The 16942-nt window shown below is 41.1% G+C and overlaps 1 protein-coding gene across 1 annotated transcript in view; it reads right to left on the bottom strand.

Annotated features, from left to right (window-relative positions):
- trabd2a (TraB domain containing 2A) overlaps positions 1-13802 on the bottom strand; it is a 55378-nt gene extending 41576 nt beyond the window's left edge. Inside the window, exons 1-2 of the mRNA XM_083983042.1 lie at positions 13132-13802; positions 11105-11665 (exon numbers count right to left, since the gene is read on the bottom strand). Coding sequence (XP_083839168.1) covers positions 11105-11665; positions 13132-13236 — 666 coding nt within the window. The 5' untranslated portion in view covers positions 13237-13802. The remainder of the gene's footprint in view (positions 1-11104; positions 11666-13131) is intronic.
- Positions 13803-16942: the final 3140 nt, after the last annotated feature.

Raw genomic sequence — 16942 nt, 5'->3', positions numbered from 1 at the left:
GTTGCTAGAAAACTACATGTTCCTTCTAACTTAAACTATTAATAGTAACCGAATGCCACTTTATAATTCTATTATATAATCATTACTATGATTTTAAAATTATAATTCAGTTTTTGTTTGTTCCTGTGAACAACTGAGTGAAGCCAAACTGTCTCAGAATGTGAAAAGGGAGTATACTCACTCTCTGTGCAAACACAAGCGTCATCTCAGAGGAAATAGAGAGAAAAAGGAATGCTTTCTGGTGGTTGAATTTACAATGAAAAAAAAATTAAATCAATTCAACCCCATATTACAAAGTGGCTGCTGCACAAAACCATCTCACAGAGTTCCAGGTGACAGTAATAATCCTGTGTGTTGGAGCTTGTGGACAGTTTTGGCCTTGTGTTGCTCGGCTGCAGTCCAGCCGGGTTTGGCTCGTGTCTACAGGTGGTGGAGGAGCTGGATTTAATCCAGACCAGCCACAGACCTGCCGAGTAAAGGGAAAGCACAAGCACACCGGGAGCGATTCATAAGACTTCGTGTCAGGTAGTGAGAAGTTGGTACAAACCTTGGTTTTAAAAAGCATTTTTGTGTTTTATTTCTTGAAATTTGGAACATTTTGTTGAAGGTACCTGAGCTTAAACAATTAGATCAGTCGTCTGCGGACAAAGGCATTAGGCTTTTCACCTCTGACGTGTATCCGCATGTGAAGAGGACCATTATTCCCTTCTTATCTGATAGCTACGTATCAACCCAGATCAAACCAGAGACCTACATTTGCTGTTACAGAAAAATCTAGAAATGCCTTTTAGACTTCATTATGTTGATGGAAATTAAGCTGCACAACTACTTGTGCTGTCAAAGTATTGCTACTGCTGTAAGCTGACAAATGCGGTATCAGATCATGTGGCAAATGCAAAAGGTTTCATTACCATTGACGAATAAACACATTTTCAGCCTAAATATGTATATATTCTGTATAATTTATAGGAAAAATGAATGATGGAATTTATGACTGCACTCTAAATTTCACATTAGAACAGCCTCTGTGAGTTGCGCCCTCTGGGTACAATGAAACCCCAACACAAGGTTTTTTGAATGAAGATTTGACCAAAATTTCCAGTGTTTCCAACAGAAGACATCTGCCAACCTGTCAACTAACAAAATAAATGTAATCACTGTCTTCCCTGAAAAGGAGTGTGTCTGTCTGTGTATGTGTGTGTGGCATTACTTAATTTTTTATCACTCACATGCTAATTCAGTGCTGACTGGTCGTAGCTTAGTAATAACGATGACCCAACCTGAAAAACCTTAACTTACACAACAATAGAGAGAATGATGGGCAGCAAACAAATTAAAATGAGTATTATAATGACTTTAACTGCTGTTACGTCTAACCTACATTAGCTTTAGAGAATGGGAAGGCCGGCTGTTAGGTGAGTGTTAACTACATTTGTAGATGCTGGGCTTTTCTTACTTAAATGAAGGTGGAGGCACACTGCAAGACAAGCAGAATCAAAACTGTGTTTGCAGTGGTTCTCCGCGAGCTGTTTGTCCTCGGTGACGTTTCACAATCAGATGCTGGAACAGCAAACGGAAAACTGACTGCTAAAATAAGCGGTGGCAAAGATATCTGTTATTCCATCTGTAATTACAGTGAGAGTTATTTTTACTTGTCTCATTTTAGTTATTAAACATTAATCCTTGGAGGAGATCAACTCATTCATTTATTAATTCTAATTAACTGTGTTTAACTTAAGTGTTACCCTGGGCCCAGCTGGACAACTAACGCATTGCTAGTGTTTTCTGTTATCAGAAACAGAAACAAAGTATTTTTACCCACTGAGCATACAAGAATAACACAGAGGAAACAGATTATATATAATAAAGAAAAATCTGCACAGATTTTAGAGCAAAAATGTATTATTTTCTCTATTTAAAATTAACAATAAAATATTGTATTAACCAGGATTATGTATAAATTGTCCCTGAGGGCACCTTGAACAGTGAGGATGCCAATGCCAGAAAGGTATTTTATTTACTGCGATGTGGCTATAAAGACCTCAATATGTAGGTTTTCATGTCGCTTTGAAAGTGCATACAAATCATGGTGATGAGCATAACATAACAGGTCATTCAGATTATTTTAAAGCATCAAACATTCGTATGACTGCACAGCAGCAACCGGGCTAAGGGGGCTCCTGAGCCTGCACAACTTTTTGTGACCTGGTGTTAAGTCAGAGAGACAAGCTATTAAATCCCTATTTGAGCTGCAGAAGCCGGCATTACACAACCAGGAAAAGCCTGCGGCAGTCTCCAGAAGTCAGACGCTCCTCTGCTGGAGTCTATTACTGTATATACTTTCAAGGATCTAAGCTCTTTTTTTTCTCTTGGCACACACTTGGCACCATCCAGCGGCATCTGATCCGCTTTCAATCAAATGTAGCTGGAAAGCTAAATGAAGCAAATGGGTGAATTTGCAAAGGATAAAATAAAAAAAAGTTAATTTGTAAAATTATTTGACCTTGATGCTTAAAAACTTTGTAGTGTTGAGTCAAAAAGAAAAATGTGCGTATGCTTGAGGAAAAAGAAAGCACTGCATTAACTTAAGAAAGCTATTAGCTACTAGGTTTGGAAAGGGGTCAGTGTCAATGGAACCTGCATTTATCATCCACATAATGAACACTTAAAACGTTATGTGATGATTGTGAATTTTTAAGTGGCTAAAATTATCATACCAAACCCTGAAGGTTATGAGAGTGAATCTAAGAATTGGTATCACCTGTGTGGACTAAAATAAAAAAAAAGGGGGAGATCATGAAGCGAGTATTTTCTTCATCACATGGAAAGCAAAATCTTTCTCTAAACTTTGGACTGAACATACCAAATCATCTTATCATCAGTAGTAGAACTGTCATCAGTCTATACACAGTCAATACAGCTAACAAATCAGGCTGATGACCTCGAGGGCGTCTTCAGCTCAGTAGCTTTTCTTTATCATGACTTGTTGACAGACTTCACGCTTCAGTTTTTATCTATAAAGCTTTTGGGGGAGAGGGGGTTTTTGAAAATGAGACAAGCTCTGAATCTTTGTCCCTGGTGTCATGTAACCGTGCAGATGGACAGATAATGTGTGAGGAAATGCCAGACATCTAATATGGGACTGTTTGGTCAACAGTGGGGAGGAAATGAAGCACCTCAGTGCCACATGAAACCAGGAACTCAAAGGAGGCTGTGAAGACATGTTGGAAATCCAACCATCCAACTGTACGTGCACATACGCACGCATACAAATGCTCATTCATACACAGACATGAACTTTTGCAACACAATCATTCATGCTACATAAAGACGCAAACAATAATAAACATATAGAGGCAATTATATGAACAAATACACACTGGACAAATAGACTCTACACTGGAATGTAGCATGGAAATTGTACTGCCTTTGATCAAAGGAGAGCAAAGTCAAATTATAAATTGCAAACTATTTGAAGATGAAAATCAAATCAACAACTTATGAACCAAATAACACAAATCACAAGTGAAAATAAATACACAGCTGCACTGCAAAACACGAGCTGCGTAACAGGAGCATTTATCTTATGGTGAAGCATAGGAAGGTCGTTCAAGCATACGTCAAGATATCTCACTTTAATCCATCTTTCCGCACAAACATCTACTTTCTCTGGTTTTAAGGAATGATACCATCTCACATTATGACATTTACTTGGAGCAACTCTTTCATCAGTTATTAAAAAAAAAGTCCCCATAATTTATCATTTGTCGAAATAACAAATGAATATTCTTTAAGCTGAGACAATCATCTGGCAGAGCATTAAAGCTGCACTTGAAATACCTTAATGAGCTTAATAAATGGGAGTATAGGTTATGATTTATTACTGTTCTTGTCCCTTTTTTTTTTGGCGGCGTCTGCCCATGTGAGCGCATACATATACATTTCATCACTCCGGGCCATTCTGCTCTGGTGATCATTGATTCAATGGACCGGATAGTTATGGTTCTTTCCACTGGGACAAATGAGATTTAATCAGATTTGCTGCCTGTGTGTTGCTGTGTAATACTGTCATCATGCCAGCATATGCTCTCCCTCTCTCTCTCTTTCACACATATACACGCACACACACATAATCTATTATGTGCAGCAACTTCCCCTTCAAAACATTTTTTTCAAGGATAGATAGTTTCAGAAATACACTTACTCGCTTCCATGACGAGACTTAGATGAAAAGTTTGATAACACTGTTAATCCACACAAAAAAGTGTAAGAATGCCAATATGTGGTTTTACGTGGTGGTGGAGGTGTGGGGTGGAGGGCCGGGAGATGCAGTGACTACAGGAGCTCACTCGACCCAGAAATAGTCCTGCAACCTTCTTTAACGCGCATTTTTAGCGTGTATTTTATGCAGATTGTCACATATGATTAAACAAACGAGATATATGTGTGGGTGTTGCTAGGCTAGCTCTTTACATCTGTTTCTGGCACAGCTCCCATTTTATTGTACAGGCATTGGAGACTTTCCCAAAATGTTGAACTATTCCTTTAAGAATTGGCCTACGACAAAAGCTCATTTTCCTTACTCAGTGCACACGTGCACATGCAGACACACACACACATGCACACATCTTCATCATCATTATCATCATCATTCTTATTTGGGGTAGAGACAGAGTTTCCTCTGCGGGCAAGCTCTGGAAATCAGTTCGACCATAGCGCTTGCCCATGCCTGGCTGGAAAATAAGGCCGGCCATTGTACTGTCTGCAATGTGTAGCTTCACTATTTATAGAATTTACATAACCAACGCACTTAACAGTCATTACGATCATGACAACACAGGGTGTGGGAGTTTTGAGATGCTCACACTTTGTGACAGCGTCTGTCCTGTCCAATGAGCTGTGATGCGGAGTGAGCCGCCTGTTCGTATGTGACCTCTACGATCTGAAACATGGAAGCAGACGTTTTCCCACAAATCTGCTGATTCAAAAACAAACTCTTTTTTCTTGCTGTAATTGAGAACAGACCTCATTCCGTGTACGCAAGGAGCGTTTCTTGACCCACAGGTCAAGATGATCTGTTCAGAAAATCTGTATCCAAACCCTGCAATCCCAAATCCTCAAAGCGGTATGTATGTACAGTAAGGAGATGTAAGTTGGAAACAAAAGCTTGGATATGAGCCTGATGTGCTTGTTACATCCACATTTAAGGAAGAGTATTTCTTGGAAATGGAAATGTCTATATTGCCGACAGACAGGAAGACATGATAATTGGGTTAAAATCACTAAAGCTATTGAGCCTGATTCATGCTCAGTTTCACATTGGGCAGAAGTTATGTTTGGTTTTGGTTAGTGAAATAAGTTTCTCATATTTTACGCTTCTCCTCGCTACATTAAAAGAGAAAAGAGAGATGAGAATTGGAAATGTTACAAGGACTGAAGCGCTCCATCAAATGAGAAAACTGGTGCTTTCAAACGATTCAAATTTTTAATCGCGATTAATCTCTCTGGTGGCTCTGATGTTGTTGCCTCCACAGTAGGGCTGGGCAATTAATGGTGATTTCGATTTTGGCTCAAACTGATCTCAAATCTTCGAGAAATCAAGGAAAAGCTATTATTTTGTAATTTTTTTCTCATCTGTGTGTGACCGGTGGTATTTAAAAATCAGCGCGAGTGAAGATGGCAGAGGGAGAGCAGTAGGACAAGTTCTCTAATGTGGGAACACAAGGAGCAAAAGCATATGCAGGGTTCTCCGTAACATTAGAAGATGGCACACCGCATGCGTTTTTTCTGCCCACCGCAACTGAATTATCGGTCAATTAAAAACAAGAAACCTACGTTCCTTTCCTTGAAGCGGCAGCTCTATGTTGCGCAAAACAACAACAACAACATCCTTCTACAAATACATGATCATTCGTGTGGCGTGTGTCAGTTAATTCCTAAAAGCAAACAAATGTTGCTGCTGGTTCATAAAACGTGCAGTAGCCCTCCCAACCCCCACAACCCCCCCACCCATGCATTCAATGTGATCCTACATCCATTCCATAATATTAATCGGCCTGCAATGTGATCCACTTTGCCATGGCAACTGTTAGCTTAACACTCTTCTGTTTATCTATACTTCTCACGATTAAACATGGAAGCTTGTTAAAAAAAAATGCTATTAACGTGTGATGAAATTAATTAAACACATCTACATTAAACAACGTGATAAAAACGTGCTAGCTTTGACAGCCCTAGAGAAAACTAAGCTTTTCTTTCGGGTTATAAAGGTGAGCATTGTTTTGGATTTCACTGGACCTTTCCCCGTGAAACCCTACAGATCCAGAGCCCTGTAGCCACTCGGTTCAAGCGAAAAGCAAAAGCTGAAGTTACAAGGTTGTCAAACACAGGTAACATCACGGTACCTCTAATGGAGACTGAGTCACGCCTCTCTTTCTTAATGGCTCTTCTACTGATCTCAGTCTGCATCTCAACTCTCCTGGTTCCAGTCCGTCCTGGTCATGAATGAACCAAATGGGCTCCAAAACATTCCTTCCCTGTTCTCATAGACGTACACTGAGGCCTGCATTCATCACCTCTCCATGCACCATTACTCCCAGTGATGGGAGGAAAGAAACAACACTTTCATTAGCAGGTCTGCTCCACTGAGGTGTGGAGTGTCCCGTGGGCTTCCAACAACAGTGACAGAGAAAACCGGCCTTCATTCGGCTATTGTTGTCCTCAACAAGTTCACTTAGTGTAATGGGCAAGGCTGAGCCCACTCTTCAAAAGATGAGGGGCACCATGCTAGAATAAGAGCAGTCATGCTTAGCCAGATTAGAGATCTGCGTAAAGAAAGTATAATTCATTGTGGTTTGAAAAATAATGAGCTCAACAGGCTTAATTTATAGTGGAAGGCACAACATTACTTTTCATTTTTAAAAGAAAGATGCATTTATGCATTAAATCCATGTGATAGGGAATTCAACACAGCCAGACAAGCAAAAACTAATCATGACCAAGTGACACTACAACAAAGAAAGACTCAAAAAGTCTGAGGTGCCAATACGCTCGGGCCAAAGTGCTTGTTGGACGTTGAACAGTGTCTGACACCTTTCTGATATTGGAACTGGTGTTCCTGGCAATTTCTATGTGACTTTCCGATGTGGACAATCTGACAAATGTGACCACAACACACAAGCGCAGTGAAGTGTGCACTGTTGTCCCCATATTTAAACAATTATCTTGTCTTGCACGTATCTACGGCAGCCAGATTGTTCCAACTTCGAACGTGGCTGCTAAGGATAAGAACAAACACTTTTGCCTTCAGATGTGGTCAGTTCACATGTGCTATGAATGAACTAAATTATTTGTTTCAAAAATACACTGACCTCTAAAGATTTGACCATGAAAACTTGCCATCATTCCTGGAGCCAGGTTTTCACCATAATAGGATTTTGAGTTTTTTTTAAAAAAAACTGTCCAGTGAGAATCAATTGACCCTGGAAGGTGAAGGCTGGAGCATTCACTTGAAATGCGGAGTGGTTTAGATAATGCTTCACTGAAATTAATAATGCCCTGGCCAAGAGAGCAGGGGAAAGTGTGATTAACCCTCTCTTGAACTTAACTGAAAACAATCTAACCTGTTTGCAGTAGATGTGAAATGAAGCATCATTACCAGAGCTTCTCTCACCTCAAGTTTCTTCAGAGCTCGTTTCAGTACAATACAATAATGGCCACATTGATTTCCCACCAAGGAAATCAGACACAAATACCAGAGACAGAGCAGCAAATGGTGCGTCCAACCATCCATCCATTCATCCAGGGTCGACAATGTCGTACATCAACTCTGACTTGAAACCTTGCTTAAAATCTGAACCAAGCAGGTACGATGTCAACAAGTGTGTCCTCTAAACAAAGGCATGAGGACAGAAATGTTCACTACTTCAAATGAATATCATATTTTCCCCTTTGCCTTCCCCTTTCCTTTACGGTCAGCTCCATGCCAAACTCAAATGGCCAGTGAAAACATTACAAAGACTATTACAGACCGTAAATACTTTTCTCTAGCTGTGGCCTGATTAAACAGAACTTTCAGTCAAGAATGGCGGCCGAGGCGGCAGCATTGTTTCACCAGGAGTGTATCTCACTCATCACGCTCTATCTGGACATCTTACAGTTGAGTTGAGCTAAAAGCTTTTAAATGGAATTGCCCTTTTCAACTACAAGGGAAAACTGGGAGTGAATAAAAAAAAATGTTTACCGAAGTATTAAGCAGGCTGCTTCAAGCCGACAGGGTTAAGGCGTCCATCAGGCTGCTGTTGATTAGATTGAAACTGAGTGTGGAAATTATGGAGTGCCAAGCTGTGCGCTGTGTTGGTGCAGTGTCAGGGTAGAGGTTGTTTCTGGGACACTAGAATTCATTGTTGAGACTCCTGGAGGCTTTGTGGATTTAATTCAGCAAAGGCTGTGATGATGGGAGGGATTCAGTCTTTATAGCCCTGTTGACAAACCCAATTTCAGCCACCCACTGTCTTTCTCTGACATCTATAACAACAAATCCCTGTATCGAAAGGAGAAAATAAGTTGTTTGTCAGTGCCCGCTGAAGACAGACAAATGTGATGGTTGATCGCTGATGATCTGCCACCTCTTCCAGACTAATAAAACAAAACAAATACTGATGCAATCCCTGATCTCTAATGCCAAAATCAGACACATCGAACAAAGGATGATGCCAGATGTCAGAAAAAAAGGTCAGCCAGGACTGTCTGGTCATTTCTGGTGATGCCATTCACATCTAAATTGCAAACTGAATTGAAATAACACAGAGAATAGTTACATCTGCCAGAGTATAACAGAATGGGAAAAGAGGGGGAAAATGGGAAAAAATGACTTCTATGTTTACTTTGTCTTCTTATCTAAGTCATAGTAAACACTCCTAGTGATTGTTAGTTCTCATTCATACTCCACGTGTTTATCAAAAACTAAACATGGCCATGGGAAATTGATTTCCATGTAATTGTTTATCCAAACAAGTGACAAATATCATGTAATATTATGCTGTATGATCGCTGACATGCCCCATTCTTCCTCTACAGCTCAAGTGAATGCCAATAAAGCGCTGCTGGGTGGTTCAGGCAGAGACTTTTAGTCTGAGAGGCCAACAAGGCCTTCTTTAAAATAACAGCATTTTAAGCTTCTGGGTGTTAGGGTAAATGGTCAAGTGTAATCCCCTTAGCTCCCGACCAGCATTAGTAGAAATTCCTTGGCAATACGCAACATGATTTCATAGTGACTGCTGCCTTTGAGAGATGTTTGTAATACTGAACAGGTCACACGGGGCACAGACAGACAGACAGACAGGCAGACAAGGGGACTTAAGTGCGCTGGTTTGAGGAACAAGGTTCCCTTTTTTTTCTGGTGATTTCAGACTTGAGTCATTAGGATCCATTTTTCTTTAATAACAAAGGACATGGTGGAGCACGGCTGAGTGTTTGTACAGCTGATTAACACCACACCTTTCTCCGTTCGACTGAGCTATGGGAAAAATGAGAAAACTACACGCCTCTGTTGTCAAAAAAAATTAACAAATCTGAATCATACATCTGGTTTTTGTCATTTGTATTACACATCTGAGTCTCTTGAGCTGAAATATTTAAGGAGACGTGAGACCTCTTCAACTGAGCTGATTTGACACGAGTTTATTAACAGGCCGAAAAAGTTTGAAGGGTAAAACTCAACAGTTGTGTCACGTAGCAATACATCATATGATATCCATAGCACACATTGGCTGCACCATACAATAACTACGATATGCCAATCTGCAGAATAAATACAGAGTTTGTATTTCAAACTTGTACCAATCCACTCATAGTTTTTCCTCCCAAATGTATAATGCATTAACCCCTCCATGTGGAGGTGATTAAGATTTGTAAACTGACGTGAGGTTACGGTTATACATTATTAACTATGTAGACAATCATCAAGATTCTTTATATATTTATGTTCATTTTAGTTATGGCTTAAAAGTTTAGAAAATTGCAACATTTTAGTTCTTCTACCATAATGGCAAACACACCATCATGCTCAACCTGTCTAATGCACAAAGTTCTGCTGTATTATGGAGGTTGGGTACAGTCTAGATACAGACCAGTGGCAGCTGCTGGTCTTTCAAAGAGGGGAAGCTCATTTTCGGCACTACGTCATAAAAAATCCCCCACCTCCCACCTCATCCAGATCTAGCCTACATTAACAAAACTATATTAAACTCGAACAAGGAAATGTGAGAATTATGTTAAACCGAAACAAGGAAATGCTATAATTGTGTTTTATTTACAGTGTGTGATATGATGTGGAAAAGGGCTATATCGCCAAGCAAACAACAAGAAATGAGCTGCAGTTTGTCTCTTGACTTCACTTGCAAATCTGCAATGGGACTGAACTTGAAATGCTACAGTGCCAGTGTATGTTTCAAATAGCTGTCAATCAAAAGGGGATTCAGACAGATCCTCCAATCACCATGCAGAAACCCAGCGTTCAGGCCAGCCCACTGCTCCATTCAACCCCAGAGACGCTGAGTGTTCATGGGAGGGACAATATTGCAGCATTTATCCAATGACCGTCTAGTTTCACTGCGGTGAAAAAAAACTATTATAGTTTATAGTTGATGTTAACTAAGATTTATCACATTACCCCACGTTAGCAAGAAGAAAATGTAAATAATGTCTGGTTTCACAATAAAGGCCTATCACTGCTTTGACATATTAAAGTAGAAGTAATTGTGAAGAATGTGCAGGAGGTGTCCAGATGATTCTGCAGTAGCTGTATTTAGTATCTGGTCTCCACACCAAATGGGACACAACAAGAATGTGTTCTTACTGTAATGTGGATTGTATACAGCTGGCTGAAATCTGACTCACTTAATAAAGTCAGTGTCATCTCTCAAATGAAACCAGTAAAGATGCCTCTGACCCACTGACATGAGTAAACAATGTGAAATAAAATAGATGTGTGTGCTGATGCAATAATGAAACCCCCAAACAATCACAAACAAACACAGCCTAATGCATGCAACACATAAACGAGCACAGACCGGAGCACTGTTCAGCGCAGTTTCAAACTCACCTGGGAGAAGTTGAGACCATTAAGAGGATGGCACTGTTCCTCCACCTTCTCGACGGCCCCTGTCTTCTTCCTCATCCTCTCCGCCTCCTGGGCCAGGTACAGGTCCAGCACCGGCACCCCTCGCGTCTTTATATCTGCTTCAGTCAACGAGTTCACCATCAGCATCACCCAAACCGGCCGCTTCCTCTCCCAGTTCCCAGCGATTGCATTGAAGAGGTAGTCTGCGTAGAGTCCCTTCCCTCTCTGGTCCGGCGTCATCCATGAAGGCATCATAAGTTTCACATACTCAAGGTGTCTTTTAAGTCTCCGATAGATATCTCTGGGTAGGACGTCTTGCAGGTTTTCGCCCTGAGGGAGCAGCTGACAGCTGGTCAGGGCTGAGATGGTGTAAGGGTCCGTCAGGTCCAGCTCAAAGTAAACGATGTTGCTCTCCTGGAAGGCCTGCTTGGAGTTTTCAGGAATGAAGTCCCAAACGCGTGTGTAGGGAACATGGATTGTACCGTAGAAATATGAGGGAGGGTCCCGTTTGATTGTCCACAAGAAGGAATTAAGGTCAGTTTGCTGGAGGATAAGATAAAAAAAATAATATTTACATTATTTACGGCATATCATAACAAATTCATCATATTGATTGAGTTTCTGATTAAATGATTGCCTCTGATAGCTCCACAGATGTCAGAAAATAAAAAGGCCTGTTACAAGTTTACACGGATCAGGGTGTTGCAGTTTTGCATTTTTATATAATTAGTTTTAGGCCCATGAAGGGTGAAAACTGAAAACATTTGAGAGTCTGGAACCAGTGAATGTGTGCCATATTTAAGGATCAAAATGACCCACACAGTGGATATGTGCGGGTCAGAAACATGTGGAATGCACATGGGAAAATGGAGTAAAAAAAACAAAACAGAAAGTGGCACATTTACAGAAAAGGGGGAATTAACTATCATCAGTGTTACGCCAGTAGACAAAACCTGGGTCGTAACAATCAATTAGAGGTTTCTTTGTGACATTTAGTGTAAATGTAAGGTGACACTGGGCCTGTCTGGCACCAACCAGCAAAACCACCACTTTGTCTGTAAGAGGTTGTTTAGTAGACAAACCGCTAACAGACTGATAATGACTTATTAACAGGCCACTTAGGACCCAAGTGTCAAACAAACAATACACATGTCAGAGTTGCCCAGAATGTTTTGCCCTCCTTCTCCTGTTGCACCTGAACTGAAATGGTCTGTGAGCGTTTAAATAACATGACTGTCAAGTCTATGAAATCAAATAACCAAAGTAAGGCTGAAGGGTCATCAATAAAAGGGACGTTACAAATGTCATTCATTTCTAACTGTAGAGAAACAGTTAGTCTTGATCTGACAGCCTTGTCTCTAATACACACCTGAGTGGATGTTGTGTAAGGACTTGCACAAGGCCAATATACAAAATATGGTGTACATGCAATTGATTGATAGTCAAAATATTAGCAATTTTGGTATTTGATCAAGCCAATGCTATTTATTATGAATGACTTAAGTGAATTCCCTACTTTTAACGTTATTGATGATCATAACATGATTATCAATTACATACAATTCTGTTATGTCAAGCTGTCTAAGAGGACATCTGGGACCTTGTGATGGGTCGCCCAGACATCAAATATTTTCATTTATTTAGAATTTTTTTTTTTTTTTAAAGAAGAAAAAAAGAAGGGCTAATAGATTCATGATCAACCAATCAATTAATCCAATGTAGTCATTAGTTACAGAGCTACAAAAAAGAACAAAGAAAATCAATTATTTCCTCCATAGACATCAATATATCATTCAAAACCGATCAATTATATCCCACCAAATATATTTGGATTTCAATGTAAGTGGAAGCCTGGATGGCCCCTGACTGCTCCTGTTAAACTTTATGAACTGCATTAAAATAAAAGATGATGTGGCTACTTTGAGATGCCGAGATAAAAACTTTCAAGGTACTTTCACAACATGTAAGACTTCGAATTACTCATTCATTCTGGTGTCATGACAACTTACTTTCTTGTTCAACTCGCAGTTGGCGGAGTCCTTCAGCCTCCACTGGTCTGCTCGGACCAGCAGCAACAGACAGGACTGAATGAATGCGCCCAAAGTGCCCCGCATCGTAGCTCTCTCCAAAAGCGTGCACGGCGAGTCTGCGTCTTCGCTTCACAAACCAAACGTGTTCCCCTCCGCTCCGCACCGCACCGACTATTCCCCGGACGAAGCGCTACTTCCACGGCCCCTCGGGCTCCATGCGGTCGCGTAAAATGAGCTGACAAGTATCCGACAAACCGCCGGGCTTGGGGGTCATGCTGGCTCTAGCCTGGACATGGACGCGGTGCTGCTGTGTGTGTGTTTTTTTCTTTCTTCACGTGTGTCTGAGGGAGGGAGAGGTGGTCATTTGGAGTTTACACGGGGGGTCAGATCGTGCTCTCACTAATAGTTGGTCACGCACCGCTCTGTCCACACCTCCCTCTCCGCATCGCCTCCGTCCAGATGTCCTGCAAAGTTTGAGCACAGTTTATCCAAAAGTTTGAATCAACAGGTCCACGGCGCGTAAATGCACCTAAAACCAAATGAGTGTTTGTTTGTTTGTTTTTTTTAAAAACCGCTTAGTCACTAAGAATTAGCCTTGAGTAGGTTGAACAAACAAGTTGCGCTTCTCACGTCAAAGTCTTTAAACTTATCTGCACACTGCTCTGTCTGTCCACCAGCTCCTCACTGTTTGTATCTGCAACTCTGCAACTCTCTCTCTTTCTCTCTCTCTGGCGTGTGTGTGTGTGTGTGAGAGTGTGTGTTTCTGCGTGTGAGCATTTCTGTCAGGCAACTCCACTCTACCTACCCCCATAGGTTGCCTCCATAGCCCTCCCTCTAACCCCCCCCCCCCCTTTCTCTCTCTCTCTCTCTCTCTCTCTCTCTCTCTCTCTCTCTCTCTCTCTCTCTCTCTCTCTCTCACACACACACACACACACACACACACACACAGTAATGTGATTAAACAACACCCCTCCAGCAATGTGTAAAGTCCCCATTCATGTCAATACACCGAAGGTGCAGATGACCACAGATCATTAAGATCCACACAACCTAATGTAAATCACCAACATCTGATCAACACCAATCCATATTATTGATAGGTGTAATCAAGTATCACCCGGACTTTATTTCTAGTTCCAGACTGATGGGTTCTCTTGTTGTCGCCCTGTAGGAGGCCTACAGACAACCAAGGGTGCCAGTGGAGATCCCGTGGATAGATTATCATACCCTGCTAGTTAATGCCTTACAAACTGGAGGCATTAACATGAGAAAACCAGCAATAACAGCTCTTCACTCTGCTCACACAGCTGAGCACAGACATGGAAACCACAGAACTCCACCTCCTAATAGGCCTGAGGATCAACAGATTTCACGAAGCAGCTGGGACAAGCTCACTCACCATATGTGAACCAAATGTATCTTATTCCTTGTTGATGCTGTATTTGTATATCTCCACATACCTTTGCATCCAGTTTTATGTATTTTAACAGTGGGAGGGGAAAATGTTTGGTCTAAAATGTGGTCTTTGTCTTTTGGACACTGCTGAATCAAATATCACTAGCAGAACACTCAAACCCAGCTCTTGTGAAACTTGGTCCTAGGTCCAAAATATGTGTCATCATGACTAAAATTTTCAGTCACGAATGACTGTTTTTATTACCAGAAATTACACGGATAAATAGTCAAATTTAACTGCTCTGGATTTATTGGGTCATACTTAACCAGTCCTGCTGTGACAAAAGTGTGAAGTGCTGCAACTGGAGTGAGAATCACACCCTCATGGAGACAGATGTGTGTTTTGGTTCATTTGTGGCTGCACCACACAAACCCATGCAAGAGGACAGGAGCGCAGCTGCACACCGGGAGAAGGCCGATCTATGCGCTGCGGCTCTATGCTGCGCACCGTCAAAAAACCTCTTCTTTGGTTCACACGGGGGCAGCGAGCACATGTTGATGTCGTCAGACGTCTGAGTAAATACACAACGGTTTGTTGACACGACGAAGAAACGACTCCGGGGCCTAATTTTCGTTGTGTTGCTGTTCGCAGACCAATACAACAGACTGGACAAATTATGATGCGAGGCCGGGCCTGCCTCGCATCACGATCAGCACGAGGCGGTCTGCAGGGGAAAACTCGCATACTGTGAAAATGGAATTAATTCATTGATCGTTTGTGCCTGACGCTGGAGGATGGAGGATTATTTCCCCAGTAGGAGAACAGTGTGAAATAAAATAGAAAACTAAAAATGCACACTGATACCTATATGCATTCAAATTGTATATATGAAAATCTAAATGTGTATACTTTAAAGGCTAGTTTTCAAGGGTTTCTGGTCTCATGTGTGAAATATGGGACCTTCATTTTACAGTAATGCAATCCAATTTAATGCAATACCTGTTAAAGCTCCCCCCAGTGGAGAAAGTTGCTTATACCAGCCTTACCACTCCACCAGTCATGCAATTCAGAGCCAGCATTGAATTTCACTAGATTGAGAGGCAAAGAGGGAGCAAGGAAAAAAAATAGCATGAGGATACTGGATGACAAAGACAAAAAAAACTCAGAAACAGAGGAAAAATAGTGTTATAGTTTAAACTCACGTCTCTCCAGCGTTCACCCATCAAATGACCTGAGATCATCTGGCTGATCTGCCTGACTGTTTTTCACTGCCTGGGCCTGCACGGGCCACAGGGGTGTCAGAAAATCATTTTCTAAAACATTAGGGGCATTGACATCCAAAATTCTTAACTGTTCATGCTGTATTTCATTCCTGGAAAAAAGGACAAGGAACACCTGCGCACCAGGAGCACTGCAAATCCATCTTGGATGTAGGCCTACATATGGAAATACGAGATATGATCATTGTTATTTCAGGCCAATCATACTGTGAGATGCCGGGAGAAAGCTTTAAACAAATACAACAGCTTATAATAAAAAGCTGTTCTCTCACAACTCCTCCCAGTAGATCTCACTTCAAGATTTAACCCTGTAAAAATGCTGTTTAGGATATGAACTGTACCAATTCATTCATTTCTTACTACCTCTTCAAACTGTCAAAGTTTAAAACTATTAAAAAGTCAATTGTAGATCGCTTGTGGTTTTAATGTAATCACAGTCAGATTCAATTTACTTTGTGGGACTGTTCAGGAGAAATGTCTCAGTTTCAGAGCCATGTGACAATCAGATGCAAAAACCCCAATGGGTGTAGTGCATTAGTCCAGTCATTGTCTGTGAAATGGAGGAAGTGTAATTCATCAATACCCATATGCAAACAATTTTAATTTATTTGTTGGAGTCTTGTTTGTCCAAGCTGCTGAACATTGCAAGGGAAATGAAAAAAAAACAAAAACATGATGATTGTGACCTTGTGTGTACGTGTGTGTGATTTCACACAGATGCTTCTCTACAAATCACAGGTGTCTCAACCTTTTCAGACATTAAAGAGGGTTAGGGTTACACACACACACACACACACACACACACACACACACACACACACACACACACACACACCCTCTCTCTCTCTCTTTTGCACTCTCTCTCTCTTTAACACACAAACACACACTAACACCTGTTCCCTATTTCCATTATCCTCCCACTTAGCCCACAGACACTGTTTTATATAAATACTTATCCAACATACATCATCCAATCTTGCTCTCTACACATATGTTACATAGGGGAAAGCTGTTACCTGCTGCTTTTTACATCATGAATTGTTCCTAACAGCAAATTGAAACCAGCGACACATGGGGTCAGGATGAAGTCTGAGGGTCAAGGCCTGACAGTCAG

This window comes from Trachurus trachurus, assembly GCF_905171665.1.
Source record: "Trachurus trachurus genome assembly, chromosome: 12".
NCBI classification, from domain to species: domain Eukaryota; kingdom Metazoa; phylum Chordata; class Actinopteri; order Carangiformes; family Carangidae; genus Trachurus; species Trachurus trachurus.
This window is presented reverse-complemented; position numbering and strand designations above follow the sequence as displayed.